The sequence below is a fragment of the Trachurus japonicus genome, chromosome 10, assembly GCF_045865225.1.
Source record: "Trachurus japonicus isolate A0001 chromosome 10, Traja_1.0".
In the NCBI taxonomy this organism is placed as follows: Eukaryota; Metazoa; Chordata; class Actinopteri; order Carangiformes; family Carangidae; genus Trachurus; species Trachurus japonicus.
Genome location: NC_140916.1, coordinates 24,172,769 through 24,195,037, shown reverse-complemented (window position 1 = coordinate 24,195,037; position 22,269 = coordinate 24,172,769). Strand labels below are relative to the sequence as shown.

At 40.8% G+C, this 22,269-nt stretch overlaps 2 protein-coding genes across 3 annotated transcripts; both read left to right on the top strand.

Moving 5' to 3' along the window:
* The first annotated feature begins 1,023 nt into the window (after positions 1–1,023).
* On the top strand, positions 1,024–20,475 carry LOC146980092 (uncharacterized). Of its 2 annotated transcripts, XM_085788754.1 has the most exons (4): positions 1,024–1,371; positions 2,146–2,219; positions 3,156–3,271; positions 19,449–20,475. In XM_085788754.1, the coding sequence occupies exons 1-3, from the start codon at positions 1,035–1,037 to the stop codon at positions 3,246–3,248; spliced, it is 504 nt and encodes a 167-aa protein (XP_085644880.1). In that variant the 5' UTR covers positions 1,024–1,034; the 3' UTR covers positions 3,249–3,271; positions 19,449–20,475. The 2 variants fall into 2 exon arrangements, with proteins under 2 accessions (XP_085644880.1, XP_085644879.1); XM_085788753.1 differs by lacking the exon at positions 19,449–20,475 and having other exon boundaries at positions 3,156–3,520.
* On the top strand, positions 13,448–15,714 carry LOC146980093 (homeobox protein MSX-2-like). Its single transcript, XM_085788752.1, has 2 exons — positions 13,448–14,065; positions 14,679–15,714. Exons 1-2 carry the CDS (start codon positions 13,765–13,767, stop codon positions 15,116–15,118), a joined length of 741 nt encoding a protein of 246 aa, XP_085644878.1. The 5' UTR covers positions 13,448–13,764; the 3' UTR covers positions 15,119–15,714.
* Positions 20,476–22,269: the final 1,794 nt, after the last annotated feature.

Below are 22,269 nucleotides of genomic sequence, written 5' to 3'. Positions count from 1 at the left end.
TATGCCCCTTAATGTTGATTCACAAACAATGAAGGCTCTTCATTTACTCTTTATTTAAGTATTTCCTGTGAGGCTTGTGTTAATTGACCTGCCTCTTTATACCTGATGCCATTGTTGTGAGATGGCGTTTTTTTTAGGCACATCTGGTTGGTTAGGTTGAATCAGGTCAGAGGTATTTATAGACTGAGGCTTATTTCAGGCCTTACTGGGTGCTATTTTAGTTCACCCAAACCTCCTGTCTTTTGTCTCGGCAAACCTTCTGGTCTACTAAAGCCCTGTATTTTATCTGTGAAAACAATACACGAACGCAACAAAATGTCATTAGGTTGTATTATATATTGTCAGATTTTACAGCCCTGATGCAAAGAAAAATATATGACACTAGTATAGGCCTTCCAAAAGATAAGTTGGTTTTAGAGGTAATGGTTTACCCCAAGAAAGCTGTACTTAAGCATTTTCATTTCATTTTATTGGTAATAATCAATAGGCCTACTAAGATGTTTTCAGTCCACTATATTTGCCTGAACTACAAGGTACATTACAAATTAAGATATTACATTCATAGTGTATAATGATCCTCAAAAATGTGATGCATGCATTTTTCTTATACTGTACACCAGATTATTACAATTAGCTCCCCCTCTATTACAGAAATCCACAGTGCAATAATCTAATAGCCTATTATAGCACTCATTGGATAATTTTCTGTATATTAGACTTTGAAAAGCTGTGCAGTAATATAGCCTACTTTTACTCAATTTAAAGGCTCTATGGGTCCTAGAATTTGTGTTGTAGGTTGACGGGCCATACACCAACCTGAAGCTTATCTCAACACATTACTGGGTTATATTTACATAGGCTACCGGTAAGTAAATAATAATTTAATTTACAGATGTAGCGGGTGACATCCGGGTAACACTGCCACCTGCTGGCTGAAAGCGCTACAGCCAAACTCCCGGAGAGAAAACTACAGTTAGCTAAATTTGGCTATTTTGATTTAGGAATATATAGTGGTGCGTAGTTTGAGAGGGGGGATGTCTCCAGTCAAGACCGCGTATGTTCCTCGGTTTGGCTCCAGTCAAAGAGATGAACCACAACCGAGTCCGAGCCAGACCGTGGACCGGGACGAGTCCGCCTCTCGGTGCAGCCGGAAGAAAGAAAAGCGCGCCAACAAGCGGCCAAGAGGCGAAAACCTCCAGTCCCCTTTAAAAGTCAAACTACCACAATTCAGCGGTCACAAACTGTCTAAAAAGAAAGCGACGAAAGGCGACGGCAAAACACCGGGAGGACGGATGTTGGAGCCCGCAGCAAGTCGGCCTAAACCCAGGACACCTGTGGCCCCTGTGGCCGGGGCAGGAGGAGACTCCCAGGGTAATTAGCTGTAGCGGCTAACCAGAGTTAGCCTAGAAGCTAGTGCGCCAGAAACCAGGTGATGCCAGATGATTGAACCCTTCAAAAACGTCCAGTGTTATTTTGGCTATATAATCCGACTACCAGTGGTTGAATAATGTTTTTGTTGTTGTTTACATGTGAACAACCATCAAATTTTACCTCTAGTCACCAAAAACTCACAAAGATTTAAAAAAAAAAAAAAAATACAGTCTACTGAGGAAAAACACTGTCCTGAGTCCTCACCCTTTTCGGGGTCATCCCTATGTTCCCCGTTTTGTATGTGACCTTTTTTCATTTCCCCAAAAGGACCCTGGGAACATGCAATTTTTGGTCCCATACCTGGAAGTGGAGTTGTGAGCAGATTTTTGCCTATTTTTGAGTGAAATGTTAAGTTGTGACTTTGAGTGAGAAGTGGAATTGTCCCTGGTTGGGTTTAGGCAATGAAGAAAGAAGATGGTTAAGTTTAGTAAAAAGACCAGTTTTTAGAGGCTAGACAGGCCCGATAGATAGAGAGAGTCCAGATAAGTAGATTGAGTCCATTGACCGACAACAGTACTGTATGTATTGTGATTGTGACCGGGTAACATAGGACCCTTTTTTGGGAAGAACAGGGGACCCTTTTTCAAAAACAACATAGGTACGCTCCCCTGTTTTCCTGCTGTGCACAGCTTTGCACTGAATTACTTTACTTGGCCAAAACCAACCTCTATCGTAGATTACACTAAAATTTACATTAATATTTCCTGTCCTCAGGTGCTGGCACAGACATCGATGCTTTCTTTTTGTCCCAGACACCCACTAGCAAAGCAGCAGACCAGAAGAAAAAGGTAGGCCCTGTTCATGTTATACTGAAGTGTAGCATATTGAGCAACACGAGAAAATACTAAACAATTGAGCTATATACCTGAAAATATTTTGTTGATTGTTCATTTTGGGTTTGGAAAATAAAAGAAGAAAATCCAACATGGTAACAACATGTCCGTTCCTTTCAACCCGCTGCACATCAAACCCCCCAGAAATAACAACTCATCACTATGTGCATGCGTTCGTAATGCCAATGGAGATTATTTTGAAGTGTTTGGATGACAAAAAGCCAAAGGGTTGGCTGTTAGTCACACTCTTCTTCTTAATCTGTACTGCATATTGCACCATCTTACAGCATCTTGGATACACGTTAACCATTAGTGCCACAGCTGCCTTGAGGTTTACATACCAGTCTCAGTCAAAAACTGAGTACACTTGTTTTTTTCTGGATGGTATTTGTGTTATATTTAGTTGTTTATTTTAACATACTTGTTTGGATAACATTTCATTATGCAAATATTCATCTTGTTTAGAAACGGTGAATACTGATACTTTAATACTGCCCAGTACAAGTCAAAATGAACGTGTGTTCTGTCAAATGAAAAGTCTGGAAATATTGATTATTTTTTTTATCAAAGACAAGTCACAGTGGGAAGAACACAGGTGTGAATAATAAGTCTTAATGGCTGAGCACACTGCCTTGACTTACTGGGATATTTGAATAGAGCAGAGCCACTGTTAATATTATCAGTAACACCTGTGCTCCTCCTACTATTATGACATGTCAAATTGTTGGCTTTGAATGAGGCCTATTGATAAAACCACTAAATCTGCACCTCCTCATCCACCACACAGACACACAGTGTGCAAACTGCTATCAAGTCATAAACTAGACGAAAAAGCTTTTTTATTCCTCCCTCTCATTTTTTCCCGGGGGTTGTAACACCTTTTGTGGACAGGTGAAGCTGACAGTTCTTAGGACCATCGCCAAGATGCTGGAGGAGAACCATTTTATCAGACAGAGGCTCATCGCTCTCAGCCAGGCCCAATGATGCTGCACTACCCGGAATAGCTGGTCAGTTAGCAGTATTCAATCCCAAATATTTTATCAGTGTTTGGATTAGTGGACATTAAGTTCTTTAAGCATGCAGTGTTGATAAACCAATGTTACAGTAAGACACAGTTTGATGGTTTATCTGTGTTTGTTCTTAGTGGCAATGTTCAGAGACTGTAAACAACTGGAAGAATAGTATTTTACACAAGGTTCAATTTACAATGTTATTGTATTAAAACAGTCCATACTCAAATCTTTGCACTAATTTATTTGAAATTTTGAGGTATTAAACTGGTGAGAGGGAGTCCAGTGGGACCAGTAACCCTTACACACTACGGTAATGTGTGTAATGTTTTTCATTCATCTCACAACAACAATGGAAAAACACATTAGTGTGCACACATTAACCATATAATAACATTACAACTTCCTCAAAAGTTGTAAACTTGTGTGGCATGAGATTAAATGGTTTATCTGTGAATATACTAAGGCCTTCCCAAGTACACCAAGGCACAGGAATTACCAATAGATTGACACAGAGAAAGGTCCTGTGATTATCCACCAGAGGGCACCACCTACTCTGGTATCAGTGTCTCCCTCTCACTGAAATATCAGAGGCCAATTTATGATAACAGTATACAATGAATAAATGTCTGTCTGTGGTATTAATGAAGCATCGTGTTACCACGGAATGGGAGAATATTTCCCTAAGATCAGGAAGTTGAGTGCAATGTGTGTTAAAAACACACAGCTGCCACTGTGTGAGCTTCTTTTACCAAAGTGATGATAATTTTGAAGGTGTCAAGCTGCAGTCACTATTTGGGCAGTGTAAACAATCATTACAATCATCAAACGTCATTGATAAACAGTTACGATTCAAGAGCTTTATTGTCATTGTACAATCACCTGGACAAAGACATTTTTAAATGCTTCCCTTTAAAAAGAGGTCATTGTGTCTCAACGGGACCGTTGTTTGTTGTCATCATTCAGTATATTACAAAATGTTTCATTGATAAAATAAAAAAATTAAAAGTGGTAAATAACAAATTATATATATATATATATATATATATATATATATATATATATATATATATATATATATATATATATATATAAATAATAGCACTGACCCTAACTTGTTCACCAGAGGTTTCAGTGATGAATCTGCCACCAGAGGTTTCAAGTTTCCTCTTTTTATCGGGATTTATATTAGAAAATCAACCAGCGGGCAGCATATGGCTGTGATTATTTTAACTGTAAAATAATTGTTGTTAAACCATGGACAATTTACTTTAAATTGTTCTGCAGTTTCTTAATGTTTTGATTGATGAGCCTCATTGCCTCTGTGTTTAGAGGCCAGTTGTTTTACCCTTTTCTACCCTGAACACAACATGGCAGCCTTATCAGAGTTCTCACTAAAGTTCACAGAAGTGTTGCCTCTGTAGGTACAATATGTGCTATAACGTAGAGCGCTTGATGTCATTAGATGGTGTACCACCGATATTTACTACAGCTGCAAGTATTTTAGCGTTTTAGAATATATTTGTTGTAGCTTTTGAATTTCTATGTATATGTACTGTATATGTATTTATCAGATGATTAAGTGTTATCCTGGTCTATTTGCGGTCTGCTAAACTTAATCTTAATCTCAAACCATGACACTAGATGTAATCAAACATTTTTCATCTAAAAGAGCAGCTTATCTTTTGCACTCATACTTGCTTGCTGTATACTGTTGCAAAAACTTTGCAGGTGCATTAGAATTGTAATGCTATCAGTTGCCTTAGCGAAATGCAGTTTGGATGCATGGAGGAATGCAATTATATCATGCTACATTCATCTTTTGTGAGCGCAGAAAAACGTCTTCAAGTTTCACAGGCTGATTTGTTCTGCAGCGAGCTGAGCTGGTGGTTTTGAACATGTAAACAGGCAGTTCATTGCAAGTGTCTCTGCAGCATTGAGGATAAATGACTGTTGGGGTGGTGATTAGCAGTTAAACAGGCCTTTTAATCAGAGCTGCGGTCTGCAAGGAGACTGGCAGACTGTAGCAACTGTACCTCTGCTGGGCCTGTCGACCGGCGGTTTGCTGCATTGTTTACATGGACAGAGGCCCCAGGATGTTGTGCAGTTTGAAACCAGCTGGTTTTGTTGTTCAGGATCTGTTTGGAAAATAAGGTAGTGAGCAGAAACTGGAGTTGTGTCGGAGAGAGATTGATAAAAGGCACTGAGCTGTGAAACGTTATGTAAAGCAATAAATATGTTGTGTGTGGTACGGGCTTAGCTGTCAGTTTGTGTTTACATAAAGTCATCTTTGTTGTTGCAACTCTAAAATGCAAAGCCTCTGTTTGGACTCTAAGCAGCTTTCTGAGCTTACTGTAGATTGTATGTTGGGTTTATTTACATTTTGGCAACCCAGATGGTGCTTCTCACATTATGTATTAACACCTACAGTACTCGACCACATCCTGACTGATGAGGATCAGTGTGAAACAGAACTTGGTAATGTCAGCACAGTTGAAAGCTGTATTGCTACTCTGAAGCTCAGCTATAGTTATAGTTAACAGGAAAATGGTCTTGTATTTTTTGGCTACTATGGAGTGTTTCAACAACACTCATGTATTACTGGTATCTCCTTGTAAAGTTGTTATGGAATAACAAAAGTCCAGTTTTCACTCACATTTATGCACTGCTTTGGTTTTTACAAATTCCTGAGTGAATTTTCTGCTTCTAAATGCTCCATTATGTTTATTGGCTAGCCTTAGTGCTGGACCGTAGCGCATGTTTTCACAGTGATAACAGTCAAAAACTGTAAAGCTGGTGATAATAACACCAAAACTATAAATCAAAAGACACCAAAATGCTCCAGAAAGCTAAGTAAAAAGAGTACCAGGATGAAAAACTCAGTTTGCTGCTGCTAGCACATTACACACTTTGACTATCATCTTTTGGCTATAGCCTCGCTAGCCACTCCTTCTGACCGATAACCGACGCTCATTATGGAAACAGTTTATAAGAACCTGATAGAGGGCATTCTAACTTTTAACATGGCAATGTGGTATGGTAATCTAAACATTAAAGGAAGAAGCAAGCTGCAGAGAGTAGTAAACCTTGCCTCAAAAATCATAGGGACAAGACAGAAACAATTAAGTTGTATGTACGAGGAAGTGCTTAGGAAAAAAGCTGTCAAAATAGCAAACGATCCCTCTCATCCACTCAATAGGGAGCTTGAACTTCTTCCCTCTGGTAGACGTTACAAAGTGCCAAGGGCAAATCGTAATATTTTTAAAAATTCCTTTATACCTAATGCAATTGGGGCACTGAACACCATGCCTCGTTGATGTGTTGTAATGTAACTGCCACTGCTGTTCTGCTTTTTGCCCTGAAGATGTCTGTGTGTAAGTGTTGTTGTTGTTTTTATGAGACCAAAAACAAATTTCCACACCGTGGACAATAAATGAAACTAACTAACTAACTAACTAACTAACCGATTATTAACCGAATAACCGTTAACTCTATTGGGTGTCTGTGACTAGGCTTGTGCTCGGGCTATCGACAATGATTTTTGTTTCTTTGCCCTTATAAAACACACACACATGTGCTGCAACAGCTGTGCAGCCCCACGTCCACTGGGCTCTTGCTCAGCCGGTCGTGCTCAGATGGCGGCTAGATTGTCCAATGTTGAACTGTTTTTATGGCTACAAAGTGCAGCCAAACACCAGGCTGAAGAGAGAGGAACAGAAGAGCACTGCTCTGACAGCTCGTCTGTGGAGCTGCAGGAGAGCTGCAGGTGAACCGGCTGCAGAGCGCAGCGCTACCCCTTTTTTTATTTTTGCAGCGCCGTTGTTACATTAATTGGTCAAAGTTCTTGTTATCAGTTAACGGTTAAACAGTAAATCATGTATATCCCTACTTCAGACTATATACATTAATATGCTGGTGCATTGAGCTACATGCTAACAGTATTTAGTAGCCAGACTAATAACAGGATGATAACATGCTCAACATCATTAGGATTCATTCTCTGGAAGTGAGCCGATGCATATTCTCATTTGCCCAGGTCATAGTATTTCAAAGGAGGTTAAATCGAAAGCAACTGGACTTAGTTATTTGTCTAGGAAGACGTTTCACCTCTCATCCAAGAGGCTTCATCAGTTCATGTACGCATCTGACCAGGTTGGGACTGGTCCAACGTCAACGTCTTCCTAGACAAATAACTAAGTCCAGTTGCTTTCGATTTAACCTCCTTTGAAAAAAAAAAAAATTCTCTGGAAGTGTTTGCGCAATATGTTGTGACAATGTAAATAGGTGAGATGTTTCAATCTTGACCAAAATAGTTGACTCATTGACAGTCCAATCATTGCTAGCACGCAGCATGACTTAAAACACTGAAATCCATCCACTCAAAACCCCTTTAGCTGTTAGGTTGGCATGGTTAATGGAGATGCCTTACATATAAACCCTTCTTTGTAAACGTTTAACATAAGATTTTGTAATTTGCTCACTTCCCCTACTCTGATGTAAGTGTTTGTGAGGTGAAGCAACCACATATTAAGTATCACGCTTGAGAGCATTTAACACCATACTTTCATTCTTTCCCTTTCTTTTTAATTGGCACCATGACATTAGTTAAACCACGATGTGATTTTGATACCTCATATATTTTATATACGGTAGATACAGACTCCCCAGAAGTACTGAATTATATTCACAGCCAGGAAGAGTTCTGGGTGTTAAAATCTGCAGGAAAACAAACGCTGTCACAGAGTTTCATCAGCCTTAATTGCGTAAACAGGCACCATCCCTTTGCAAGCCAAGAGCAAACTTACTCTGAGATCTTAGACTAATGTGTCTCTTTAGTACTGGCGGCATCTGCAAAGAATATGATATGTTCACCAATTGGACTGACCTATAGACTTGAAAATGTAATACATGGTAATATAGCTAACTCTTTAGTGATTTTCTTTAAACTATCTTTAGTCATGCTACCAGAGGGTTGTGGGTGTACAGTGACGTTCAGTCAGTCAGTCCACTGCTCTGCCTCAAATGTCTCAGTCTCGGTTGGTGTGGGCGATATGTGATAAGTTTCGGCTATATTGCAGTTCATTCTTTAGAAACATGTAAAGAGATGCACTAAGTGCTCAGCTTATATTTTTAACAATTTTAGGAACTGCGTGGACAGACAGAGGAGACCACATATACTTGATGAACATAGCTAACCCATTGTTGGTTGTAATTATATGTTAATAATTAATAATACTGTGTCTTTTATGTGTTTAAATTCTTTTTTATTATTATTTCCCCACAGACACCTTCGTGGTTCAATCCCACCCCACTCCATTGTCCACGCACACACTCAAACAAACAAACAAACAAACAAAACGAACAACAACAACGATAAAATAAAAATAAAATACTGTGCCTCTTATGAACCAGTATGCCGGGACTAGATAAGCTTTTGCTTCTCCCACTTTCCCTCTCGGCCATGTGTATTTAAACTAAGATGATGTGTGATGATGATTGATCTAACTGACATGCCCAAAATAAACAAATAGATAAATAAATGCCTGCTCCCATCCTCAGCTACTGTTTCTAAACATAGATAACTCACTTAAGGCTAATTTTAAGATTTGTAAAAATCGATCTTAAACGTTTGTTCCACCCAAATACTGAGGTTGGGCAGTTGTGATTTAATACAGATTTCTACACCACTGTAATTTAGTAAGATTGGGCAGCGTTATGTTGCTGCAGTTGCAGGACTGTTGTGTTGAGTAATACACGATTCTCCTAAATGCAAGTTAGTCGGAGGGTCATGAATAACTTTGTTCCTGAAACTGCAGACCCTGTTTTCTGAAGTGTGACTGAGGTGTGACTTTTCAGCTGCTTTTCAGGGAAAATTTTGCAGAGAAGTGTTTTCGTGGTTTCCATTTGCTGTAATTGTGAGTCAAAGTTGAACTACCAGCTTATACCAAACAGTCTACCACTGTATCACATGTAGGCTACATTGTACATTAGCATAACTAATTTGCTGTGGTGAGATGGGGTCTAATGAACCTCCAATGCTTTCATGAGTCAGGGGTTTAGTCTTATTTGTTGTTATGTTTTTTAATATAATGAAGAGACTTGCTACGACTTGCTGTGTGGAAAAAACAATGCACCTGCTCAAAGATTCAACTACCCATCAAGCAATGATTGCACTGACTGAACGGCTTGAAGTAGCAATAATGAGAAAACACATCTGACTACCTCCAGCATCCCAGAATATAATTACCCTTTTAGATTGAAGCAGGTTCCCCTTTATCCTCACTAATGGCAAGATGTATGCATCCATTATACTTGCATTTAATAACCATGTTATGCTGAATTGCGTCAAATTCCAAACAAATAGCACAATTAGACTTTGTCAAACTGTGCATATATTACCTCTGTTTCACGGTGATAGTGCCACAGCGCCGTCTTTCAATTTTCATTTCTTGTTATGGCAAAATTATTTTTAGAAAAGCCTAATTAGTTCCTGTCATAAATCACCAACAGATTACAAATTGTAATATTAATTAAACCTAAAGTCATATCAACAGTGTCATCTGTAGTTGATTTAATGATGGTTTATACTGTCGTGAGGTTTGATGCAAAGTACGGTCACATGTGTTAATATGTAGAGCAGGACTGCACTTTAAGAGAGTGCTCTGTAACCACTGTGCTTCAGTAAACAAACAGTTCTGGGAGTGGTGGGTGTCAGCTTTATAACACAGGACTCATTTGAAGGCATGCAAGCCAAAATGCACCCCAAATAAACTCCTCTCCTTAGATTTGGGAAAAACATCTTAAGAGCTCATTTTACTTTTCACTGTAATCCACCCTACCCTATACTTACAACGACATTAAACATCAGTTATTTTGAAGTTGTCCGCGGTTGTGCCTGTCTTTTTTTTTATTGGTAGTTTATTTTCACTGTCTCCAGATGAAATATTGATTCGCTCTTGATTGGCCTGTGATGGCTACAGTGAAAAAGTCTGTGGGTTGTTGTGTGTAGTTGTGTGCCTCGTTGGGTTGTCATCATGATGCTGCATGTCCTGGAGACAATGGCATGGCTGAAGTGGAAGCAAGCTTCCCGTTTTAAAATTCATTGTTTTTGCCTCATGCTCATGCTCATGCTCATGCGACCACTCCCTATTTAAGAACCATGACACGTGATGGATCTTGATTGAATGATTTAAAACAAGTCTTCTCCCGGAGTTAGACCATGAAGTATTTATGGACTTTGTTTTGACTTGGACGGTAGCAACATTTTAAGCACATTTATGAATGTGTATTATACAACTCCACTGTTACAGCAGAACTAATGCAGGTGAAGTCAAGCTGAAAGAAAAAGCAGAGCTAATTAGTGTTTGGAGCTGAGGACATTAGCTCAGGTCCTCTGCTGCTCTGCCCCATCTGGACACACTGACTTAGGTACCTTTGGTTGGCTGGTCAGGTTGACCCGGCAGCACCAACAGAGTATAGAGAGCTTGTTATGCACTGTTGGCTCTGCCCTCTCATAATTTAAAATTGAGGCCAGCTCCGGTTATTTGCAACAATGATAGTTAAAGGACAATTCCGGGCAAATTCAACTCTTCCTATCATTTTAGGTCTAAAAGAAGGAATCTGAAGATTTTCAGTTTAATTGCTTCTGTTTTGCGATAGTTCTGTCTGTCCCCGCATCGCCACGGCAGCAGTGAATGGGAGTGGATGTAAGTTCAGCTGCTTAGGCTGTTTACATCCCTCAAAGCTGCAAGCAAGTCAAGAGTTGATATTCCTGTGTTTATGACACAAACGGTAGCTCCGACTGCACATGAACACACCGAGCACGGCAACTGGGTCTCGCACGAGACTCCGGGAGACTTTGAATTAGATCTAGTTTTACAAACATGTCGGCTTGCTTGCAGTAAATGAACTTCTCTGTGCATGTTTGAGTAGCCATCTGACGCTGTCTGTGGAAAAAAAATGCGGCTTTGAGGGCTGTAAACAGCCTAAACAGCGGAACTTCAATCTGCTCCCATTCATTGCTGCCGTGGCGATGCGGGGACAGACACAGCCACCGCAAAACAGGAGCGATTAAACTGAAAATCTTCAGATTCCTTCTTTTAGACCTAAAATATTAGGAAAATACACCCCTGAGTTGAATTTGCCTGGAATTGTCCTTTAATATACAAACATGTCAATTCTCTTATGGGCTCTTTGCACAGCTCCACTACTTTCTGAACTTAATGCTGCTCCTTTATTTCCTGTCTTACATTATTGGACAAACTGATTAATCCAGGTGTGTCTGACCATTGTGACTACTCAGACACACCTGGATTAATCAGTTTGTCCAATAATGTAAGACAGGAAACAAAGGAGCAGCATTAAGTTCAGGAAGTAGTGGAGCTGCAAAGAGCCCATTGCATGAATGGCTCTGAATTACATGTATTCATTTAAGCAAAACATTAATTTTCCAATTATTTTTTTTGGTCATATTTCTCGACAGCCTGTCTCACCATTTAGTGGTAACATGCAATGATACAGTATGCTCTATACTTCAGAATAAGAAATCAATGCATTTTTTTCTTTTTTATTAGTGAACAAATACAAAATCATAAAGTTAAACAGACCAAAAAATAGAGACGATGTTGTACACTGTGATGATATGGCCATATATCATAATTAAGGCTATGGAAATCTGAAAAAAAAAACCACAATTATTTACAATTTCATCCATTTCCACCCATTTATGTATAAACTCAGAGATTTTCCAGCAAACTAGATTATTCAGAAATGCTCTGTTGCTGCAGTTGTCCAGCTCACAGCTACGTAAATGTTGCCAGTGAGCCTTGATCTCGTGAACTAACTTTTAAATGTCAAACATATACACGCTCAGGTTGCAGCGCTGCATGTGTCCATTGCTCTCCATAAAGCTATCTGTAGGGAGCACGGTGAAATGACAGAGAGGCCCCTTAATTGATTTGCATGTGTTTACATGAAAGTGAGCTCATGGTGTGCGAACACTTTGGTTCATATGGAGACTAATGATGTGGAGGGCTGGGGAGTGGAGCCCCTGTTGCCACTGTAATCCTGCTGATTACAGAGAGTGCACAGTCTCTCTGAGGGCTGATCACAGAGCTCTGGACAGCACTCTCCAGTCGCTTCACAGGTGGCCTTTGTGCGTGTGGGCATCAGTACATGAGAGAAACATAGAAACAGGGAGACAGACAGGGGAGTTTAGGACATCACATGCAATGAGCACATTCATTTTGCATCAGTGCATGTCTCTCTTTGGCTGAGTGAACACCAAATCTCACTCAGAATGACATTAAAACCTTCTACTATTCACGTAACATCCATGCACTTTTTGTCTGGCGTTCACAGCGCCGCACTGCTCCCGGTGATGACTCCCATCAGTGAGTCGTTAGAGGCAGTGTTTGGGTAGAGCTGCTCCCTGCTCCACTTGATGTTTCCTAATACTGCAGAGCCCTACAGGTATGAGCTTCAAACAGGCACGAGACGCCCCTGTCTCCACCGACAGAGCAGAGACTGGGACTAATCGCAGCGGGCGCCACACACCTCAGGAAGGTAGCAATCTTCTGTCATTACCGTTAAATCCTGGTTAAAAGAACCGGATTCCACAGACCTAATTACAAGGTGTTAATAATAACAATGTAATGACAGTCATTTTAAGGCCTGCCCGAAAACCCTAATCCATCTCTCAACTGACTGGCACATTTAAGTGTGTGCTTGCCATACAGTGATGTCTGAGAGTTAAAAAGCACCATGATGCTTATTGATTACCATTGTGATTACTACCACAATTGCTGCTGCGAGTCAGGGCTTGAGTTAGGAGCGCTGTCAGCCTTTTGTTAAGAGCAAACACAGCTCCTCTGATGTCACACTGATGCTTTTCACTGCTGCTGCTGCTGCTGCTCTGACACACAGCCAAGCCCGTCCACCAGACTAAAACAGCTTGATTTGAACACAGTAGACGTTTCCCCCCATAAAATACCTGGCCTTGGTTTCATCCAGGGCATCAAACCTATTTTCCTGTGATTTTAGTGTCAAACGTTGGGTTTGCGTTGTGCAGAGAATATAAAATACACTTTGTCACTGTCAGTAATTGTGATAAAACATAGTGAGCTATTTTCAAGAAACAATCGTCCCCCTGTGTAATTACTGCTAAATGAGGCTGATGTGTAGCTGATCTGCCGTCTGGTTGGGGGGTGTGGCACCACAGGAATCCCCTCCAGAGCGCCCCAAACACACCGTCCAATCACAAGTCCTCCCCCAACCCCGGGCATCGGGACACATCATTGGCTCAAAGTCCCGACTGCCTCCCAAAGTTTTTCCGCAGCTCCCAACTTTGTCGACTTTACAACAACTTGGGACAAGTTACAGCCAGTTTCGCTCCGTGCGGACTCCGTATGTTTGTACTTCGAGACAGAAAGTGATGTGCCTCCTGGACTGGAATTAGATATCGATTCCGACAAAAAAAAAAAAAAGAAAGCATGGATTCCCCCGGAGACTGGAGAGATGAGTTTTCTACAGATGAGGATGTACAACCACCGCGGCCGAAGAAGCGCGCGGCGCAGGTGTCCTCCCTGTCCTTCAGCGTGGAGGCGCTCATGTCGGACAGGAGACCGCTGACTGCGATGGACAGAGAAAAGGGAGACGACGCTTTGATTAATAACGAGGCGAAAAGACCGGACGACCTTTCTCAAAAGTTTGTATCTGTCAAATCAGAACCATCGGAGCAAGGGGACAGTGCGTCTTGGATATCCCGACCCATGCCGATGTCCACACCACCCCGTAAGTGCCCCCGGGGTTTTTCTTAAATAATTTATCAGAGCAAATTTAAATACTGGTTTATATAATCGTTGTATACCTTTGGGGCCTTATAGGCTATCACACTGGATCTAATCTGTCACGGTTTGGATGTGAAAAGCTGGAGCAAATTCTCTGTTCACATCTGGTTCTAGGTTTACAGCTGTGAAATTTCAGGAAATAAACAGGATTCTAATAAACGTTGCCTATTAATCAATGTACATATTCAATTATGATTCCAGTAACATAAATATATAACAGGCCAACAATAAACTATTTAAAGTAGGCTTATTGAAGTTCAACGTTTTAGGAAGTTTTTGCTAGGATTTTTTTTCTTGAGATAAAAAGTAATACTTTAAACAATATTGTTATAATTAATCATAAACCAACCAGGTTTAGTTGATATGAACTACAAAACAGCAGCAAGCAATTTGAGAAGCAGCAAAGAGGGAGTGTTAGGCATTTTATTGATAGACTAATTGCTTATTGTTGTCAGTTAATTCTGCTTTTATTTAGTTTTCTAAATATTACCCCCTTTTAGATACATTACTATTTAACTGTACATCCAACTCTGCCTCATCTTCCTCATGTCCTCCAGGGCAGCTCAGCCCAGCAGTCTGCTCCTTGAGGAAACACAAAACCAACCGCAAACCTCGCACTCCCTTCACCACCACGCAGCTCCTGGCCCTGGAGAGGAAGTTTCGTCAGAAGCAGTACCTGTCCATCGCTGAGCGGGCCGAGTTCTCTTCCTCCCTGTCACTGTCCGAGACTCAGGTCAAGATCTGGTTCCAAAACCGACGAGCTAAGGCCAAGAGGCTTCAAGAGGCCGAGGTGGAGAAACTCAAAATAGCAGCTGTTGTAGGACACAAGACTGTATTGCACCCAGGCTTCTCGTCCTTGAATTTCCCCCTCAGTGTTAACCTGCAGGCTGGCTCGGCAGCACTCTGCTGCTCATACAGCCGCAGCCCCGTCCTCCCTGCTGCACATCTGGCCATGTACGCCTCACAGGTCGGCTATGGCCTGTTCCAGCTCTCCTGAGAGGAAGTAGCATTATACAAAGAACTGTGTGGGTGTAAAAAGCAATGACAAAAGCATGTCATTAAGTTCTGCACCTTACGAGAGACTTGACTACAAAGGATCTGAGCTCGGGCAGGAGCTTCTCGATCAAGGAGAATTTGTAAATGTCCTTTGACATTCTGAAACATATATGGAGGGGCAAGGATACAGCATCCAGTGATCCTGCTTTGATGCTCCGCTCGTTAATGCTGTCTCAGCACTGATAATGAATGGAATATTGATTAGACCGTGTGATTATTATTCTGAATACCACATTGCATATAGTGTAGCATTTTGATTTGTCTTTTTTTTTAATATTTCCTGGGTGGTTATTTTCCGCTTGTTAGCCTTGAATATACAGGGATATTTTATCCTCCTTTGAGAAAGGTGAAAGGCTGGAGTTGGACAATGGTATTATGGTCAGATGAAGCACTTGCTTGCATGAAAGCCAGATTATTCTCAAGTGACTCCTATTTATTTATGATAGGCCTTGGATTAATATGCTTCATGATGCATACAGTACATTTTAAAAAGTTGTATATTCTCTGTGTTTTGACATTAAAACAAAGCTTTTATTCAACCCTCTATTTTGTTGTCTCTGCTTGTTTGTGAGATACACACATAAGAGACAAGAGCAACTCCCTACCGTTCTCACCTCGTTCTGCGTAATTTTCCTGAAATGCTCAGGATGGTTAACGCCATCACGCACTAAAGTTCCCAGAAAACCGCTTCACCAAACGAACGTGACAAACAGGCATATTTGAGCTCTCTTGTCTCTGCGGTCTTCTGTAAGTAGTTCACTGTGCTGTGAACTCAACCAGGATAGTTTATGTTGACATTTAGTGTTATGGATCCCCATTGGAAATGCAACATAAAGCATGATTTCCCATGATCTTTCTGTTCACTGGGTCCTTTTAACATTTCAATGTGTCATAGTTGAAACAGCACAGATGTCACAAATAACACTTAGCCCTAGTTAGCCCTGGCAGAGTAACATTAAATTTATTGATTATGCTTTTGTTCGTTTCCCTGCAGTTACATGTTAGAATGCCATCTAAAAAAGACCGACACAGAAAACTGTTTTTCTAGCTCTTGTCTTAAAATGGTCCAGATCCATCTCAGAACAGCAATTTTTCTGACCCTCCTGCCCTCGTTTAGATTTATTGCCCAATGAGGTATGCAAAACTTTCAATTTTTGAGATTAGAGCTTTAGCTGAGTCATACTAATTTATGAAAAAAAATTGTATTTTAAATTATGTAAGCTGATTAGTTGGCCACACTACAACAGGAAACCATTTGGGCCTAACAACAGTGTAGCTATCTTAAATGCTTAACATGGGGTTGCTCTGTGATTGTGCTTTCAACTGTTCCCTGGCGGCTTTGTCTTTATAAAACAATAACACATCATTTGCTTTGAGGAAAACGACTCACACATCATGGCTCCATTTCTCATCTGGGCGTTGAAGTTGGTTTCCTTTTGAAACTTTACGTGCAGTTTCTCTCTTCATTAATCAAAGAAGCTTTGAAGTAATGAAGTTGTGCATGGCGTACCAAAACATATAAGTCCAACCACTGAGCTATTTAGCTTACTAATCTGCTTTAGAGCTTTACACAAGAGACTGGTAACATGGTATAAACTGTGTACACCTCACATATAAGTCAGGCACCACTGCATGTATACCGAGATGGGTGGGTGGCCCGAGTGAAGAGGTGCTGCACTATTGTTTAATGTTTATCAAGCCAAATTTCCTCTAAAGAAAATTATGTTAAAATGGATGTTTTCTCTAAATAGCACATTTAACATAATCTGAAGTGAAAAGGTGATTTCATATAGTTCTTTGATAGCACTGAGATTTGTTTGCCTGGTGTGGGCTGTATTTTTAAACTGTATACTTTCAGTGAACTTGGTTTCTCTGTGAACTTTGTAACACAGCATTACACCAGCCTGTCCCTTTGCAGTCAGCGGTTTAATTGTGCTTGTCACTGAATTCTGGGTCCACAACACTGAAATTATATGTGTAGACTCAGAGATAACAGAATGGGGCATTATACGGTCTCTCTCTTCCTCTCTTTCTGTCTCCTTCTGTAAACTTAGAGAAAGCTTGTTACCATTAGCACATATTTCACAGTCCATTTGCTTCCCTCCATTTTGAAATTAAACCCAGCATTAGGCTGATAGTGAGGTATTTAATAGCTTTGATTGCCCCATAGTCCCAGCCTCCAGTTTCAGATATTTTCATTGTGAAACCTTAGTAGAGGAAATGATCACAGCCAAAAGTAGAACAGCTGACCCCTGTTAGGTACAAAGATAGGTTGGTTCTTACAGTGATTAAATACATAAATATGAATATGCGTACAATTAACCAAAATCACACAAAATTGATGTGCATATTTGACAAAAAAAAACAACATCATTTTTATGGACATGTACTTGGAGAAGTGTCTTAAACTGAGTTTCTCAGACAGTCTCATGCAAGCTTTGTACTCTCCTCATCCAGAAGAGCCAACAGAAGTGTTAAGGACTAATACCACTGAAACATAGGGTTAGCATTTGGTTGCAATAACTCCTTCTCACTCAAAATACACAGTTGTTGTCCTGTGAAAAAATGCTAGAGTAGAGGACAGTGGATTTAATTCCCTATTTCTTACTTTCCATTTAGAGCCAAATAAGACAAGAGTGACAACCAACATGTCTGTTAATCTCTATGGACATTAGAAGTGAAAAAATGTGAACCTAATGACCTGGTCTGCCTCAAAATGAGACTTCAAAGAGGTATCACCAACATCAGGACATAAGCCTTGTTCCTAATGAGAAGGTCTTGCAGTTCTGTCATAAATCCACAAGATGTAGCAGCTTCCCAACTGTTGCTGTTCAACCCTACTCTCATATTAATAGACTTATTCTTGGCATTTAAAAGACAGATCAGCACAGTTTAAGCTACAACAAATCATCTCAGATAGAAATTTACATGTTATCTAACCCACAGCTATACAGGCTCTTAGATAATGTCTGTGTAATTTATTATGAGTACCCTGGTGAATAAAAGATGAAATTCTTATGCATTGCTTCATTGTGTTGGTGGTAAATGGCACGAGTTTGGGGACTGGGGATTTCTAGAGAGCAGTGTTGCAGGGACTGAATCATTTAGGTCCTTATACATGCATCATTTCAGCACAGATTGACAATAAGCAGGGACCTGATTGAGAGCCTTTTTTTATTGTGAGAGCGACAGATATTCACGGTATTCTTAATATGCAGCCATCTAATTAATTCTATCAGACTGGCATTTCATTAAACATGGCTGCACATGATTTATGAATCCATTTAATTGTTAAAAATGCATTTAAAGCTAAACAAAGCATCCAGAGTCTCTGTGTTAAATGAGAAGAAGGGGCCTGCTTGGGATTTCTCACTGGCCCTCTCCTCTCCTGTCCCTGCCTGTTAGGCAAACCTGAAATGCATTTTGCCATCTAACTGCACGCAGGAGCAAATTGGAGATACAGTACGTGCTTCATCGCACAGCAGAAAAAAACATACACACATTTGAGGCTCACTTCTGCACAAGTGTGGCAGTAATGTGAGATATGACAAACAAAAGAGGGGTGGGGTTGTGTGAGAGCGGATTTTCTTTTTTTTTGTTACTCCACACACCTCGAAGGCCAGAGGAGCAAGGCATTGACATTTGTGTTGTTTCAAAGTGCTGTTATTAGAGCAGATGCTTTCATCTTGTCTTCAAAGCTGTGGAGCAGGTGTGTTTTAACTGAACAATCCCAGCTCTATCCTACATCGTGGCTGTGGATTTTCACATTCTTTCTCTTTTTCTCCTCTACTTTTCTGTCTCATTCTGTCTCCTTATGTGACATGAAAGGCAAAAAGGTATTAACAACCGTAATCCAATTAGGCACAGTCATCCTTCACCACTTTGCTGTTAATTCAATTTATGAGCTGATCATAATGACAAAAGGGGTGGCCTGCTCAAACTGTTGTGCACGTAGCTCCAGTAGAAAGTTGACACATTCCTTTCGGAGAGAACTTGATCTTTACTGAAGCACGCATGCTCATTCACACGTGCGTGTGCGCAGACACATGCGCGCACACACTCACAGGCAGTCCTCAGCCTCTATGCTCAGAGTAATCCCACCTCTAGCAGTTTCTGTCTTTTGTTTAGTTCTTTCAACTGGTTTTCAAGAGATGTTTCCCTCAATCAAAAAACGTGACCTATTTAAACATAAAGACACACCTAAAAGCTTTGGCTTTGAGGTTATAAGACAGAAAGCTTCCTCTGGGGTCATGGCTGTTTTTTTTTTGCAGATCTGGGCCACTGATGGCTACAAAGGGAAGAAGTCATCACAGAAATGAGAACAACACACTTTGGATATCATCTGCTTTCCTATATATACTTATTTCTAGTGTTAAAAGCCTTGAAACACACACACATTTTGCACTCTCTCTGTCTCTCACCCTGTGTGTTTTGCTGTCTGTGTCTTCAACTCTCAACCCCTGTGGATTTTTCTTTTTTTTTTATTTCCAAGGGTGTTATTGTAGGAATGTGTTCTCACCCCCTACAAAGCACAGACCCAGTGTTTTGTGTTCTGACGTGATTGTATGTGTGTCTTCTCCTGTGGCGTCTCGATGCTCTTCTGAAGACAAACACATCAGGGCTGAGTATTGCTGTTGACCTCTGAGACTAAAGAACAGCATGAAGTTACATGTTGGTTACTGTTATACTATACATTCAGCACGCACTGCCCCCTTTCCTCCAGATTAGTAAAACTGCAAAGTACCATCATTTTAAGATTAGATCTCTTTTATTCTGAAATAACTCTCCCGGATAGGGCACACTAATATCATCCGAATTAGCGTCTCGCAGTGACATCCATACGTTGCCCTGTGGGAGGTTTAGACCCCCTGTCCCAGCCTTTTCAGAGCAGTTCCATCTGTAGCCTTCACTATTGTCTCCTCACAGATCTGTGTGTCCGCTCTCTCTCCTGAAATCCTATGAGTCATCAATCTCCCCTATGGCCTCTATTGTACTGAAGGAGACCTAGCCCTCCAACGCTCTTTGGTAACTTCAGAACGCACTCCCTGACATGAGATATGCACCCAGATATTCAGAAATGTGAAGGCTGATCCACACAGACGGCCGCAACAGAGATTATATACCTCAGATGTTCTGAACAGTGAAATTTGAGTTCTGGTAAATGGGAAAGAGCAGAAGTTATGACCACATTTCCATTTTTGTTTGGGAAACTGTTGCTGCACAATTCATCACCCGTGCCATTTAAGTTCATCTCCAGAGATGTTTAGCTTAACTAAATTCAGGCTGCTTGCTCTGTCTATGATGTTGTGTTCTTTATCTCCAGCTGGAAGACGTTATTTTGACCCTTATGAAAGGACTGTGAGACCAATTCTCAATAAAAATATACATATTTCCCAGATTTAATTATGTCTTGTTCTTGGGAGGCATACGGTTCAGCAAAGTTAGCTTGTCTCCCTGACTGGTCACATATTGAGTTATTGATACACAGAAGGTTGGCTAAGCAGGGGAGCAGACTTCCAGATGGGACAATTAAAGAAGATTAACATAACCCTCAGAAAAACCGTCCATCTCCACTTCCTCCCCTGTGCTCCGTCTCCACAGTGTTGATGTAAACCCTTTGAATATAAATCATTTTTAAATAGAGGGCTACAGCTCAACATGTTTCCTTTAACCCCTTGTTCGCAGAGTGGCTCTCGTCAGTTTGGCAATGGGTGAATTTTGCCGACTCGCTCTCTACTCCCAGGTCAAGGTTTTCACCACATCCTGCATAATCCACAAAAAATGGATGGGCACATTTTTTTATACTGACAGGATAGGATGCACATGTTCAAATGGGCATGACACCCCAAATTGCTCAAGATCAGCATCTTTCATAGTAACTACTGCCGTTTCATGAAATCTTAGTTACAATCTAATCTGTCCCATCATTTTGATTAACTCACTCATAACTCCTGACTTTCCCATCAACCTCATCTTTACCTTTTGTTATACTTACTGTTATAGCATGTTAACACACTAAACACATGTAATGAACAAGGCATACATCGAACCCGCTAAAAAGCACCATCTAAACATTGTCATGATGAGTGTGTCAGTGTCTGGGCTGTGTGTCTCACCCCATTAAATCACACAGTAGCAAAGCCCTCACAGTCGGACTCTGAACGAGTTTTCCTAGAAAGCTCCTCTTACCATGCAGTACAGCGGTCGCACTGGTAAAATGACAGCAGGGCGGCGTGATAGAGCGCTGGGTACAAGCCCACAAGCATCCACCCTGCTGTTGTGTCCTTGAGCATCACACACTGATTCCCCACCGGCTGCAGCCCGTTCTGCAGACGACCCCAACCTTTGACCCCTGTGTGAAGGAACAGCAGGGAAAAAGAGATTTGTCCTATGGGAGTCATATTACATTGTTACATTCACAGTGAGCAGAAAGTGGCTTACAGCAGGTTATACGGGTTATAGGAGCATTTGGTCAGCTGGAAAACTGAGTTTTTTTTATTGTTTTTTTCTTTCGTCTGCTGCGTTTCCTGTCATGTAGCTGTAATATTAAAGTGTAGAGAAACAGATGGCTGCACTGACTCCTCTCCTGGTCTGTTGTTCATTATTAAGCAGTGTTTAACTTTAATAAGATCAACCTGTCAGGTAGAGGCCACAGACAAGCTGTCATGCTGTCCTCTCTTGTCTGACATTTCCTCTCAGTGATATCATTAAAGGTGAGGGAAAAGGTCTGCTTGGAGTGGGACACTTAATTAAACAGTTCTAGGCTAGAAACAGAAGACACAATTTTTTAGTTTTATTTTTGTGGTTCACAGACTGTGACCAAATGAAGGACCCAAAGTCCTTTTTCCCACAGTCTCGCAGCTGTGTCTCATGTGTGTGTGTCTGTGAGCGTGCATGTGGACACGTTTGCGTTTGCTCGTGCTCGCGTGGTCCCATCTGAACTTTCCAGAGGGTAAAACAGGCTCCTGCTGTGCTCCTGTTTGACAAGCCCCTTCCCAAAATAGACCAAATTGTGTCTGCTGTCTGCTTCCCTCCTATGGAATAGAAAAAAACCAAACACAAATGCACAGCCACAGCACCGTCCTGCTGCTA

Bases quoted from the DNA above. Each gene is read 5' to 3' on its own strand.
- LOC146980093 (XM_085788752.1), top strand. From the start codon at position 13,765: ATGGATTCCCCCGGAGACTGGAGAGATGAGTTTTCTACAGATGAGGAT. The intron at 14,066-14,678 runs GTAAGTGCCCCC...CATGTCCTCCAG, and splicing joins GCCGATGTCCACACCACCCC to GGCAGCTCAGCCCAGCAGTC.
- LOC146980092 (XM_085788754.1), top strand. From the start codon at position 1,035: ATGTCTCCAGTCAAGACCGCGTATGTTCCTCGGTTTGGCTCCAGTCAA. The intron at 1,372-2,145 runs GTAATTAGCTGT...TCCTGTCCTCAG, and splicing joins GGCAGGAGGAGACTCCCAGG to GTGCTGGCACAGACATCGAT. The intron at 2,220-3,155 runs GTAGGCCCTGTT...TTTTGTGGACAG, and splicing joins CAGCAGACCAGAAGAAAAAG to GTGAAGCTGACAGTTCTTAG.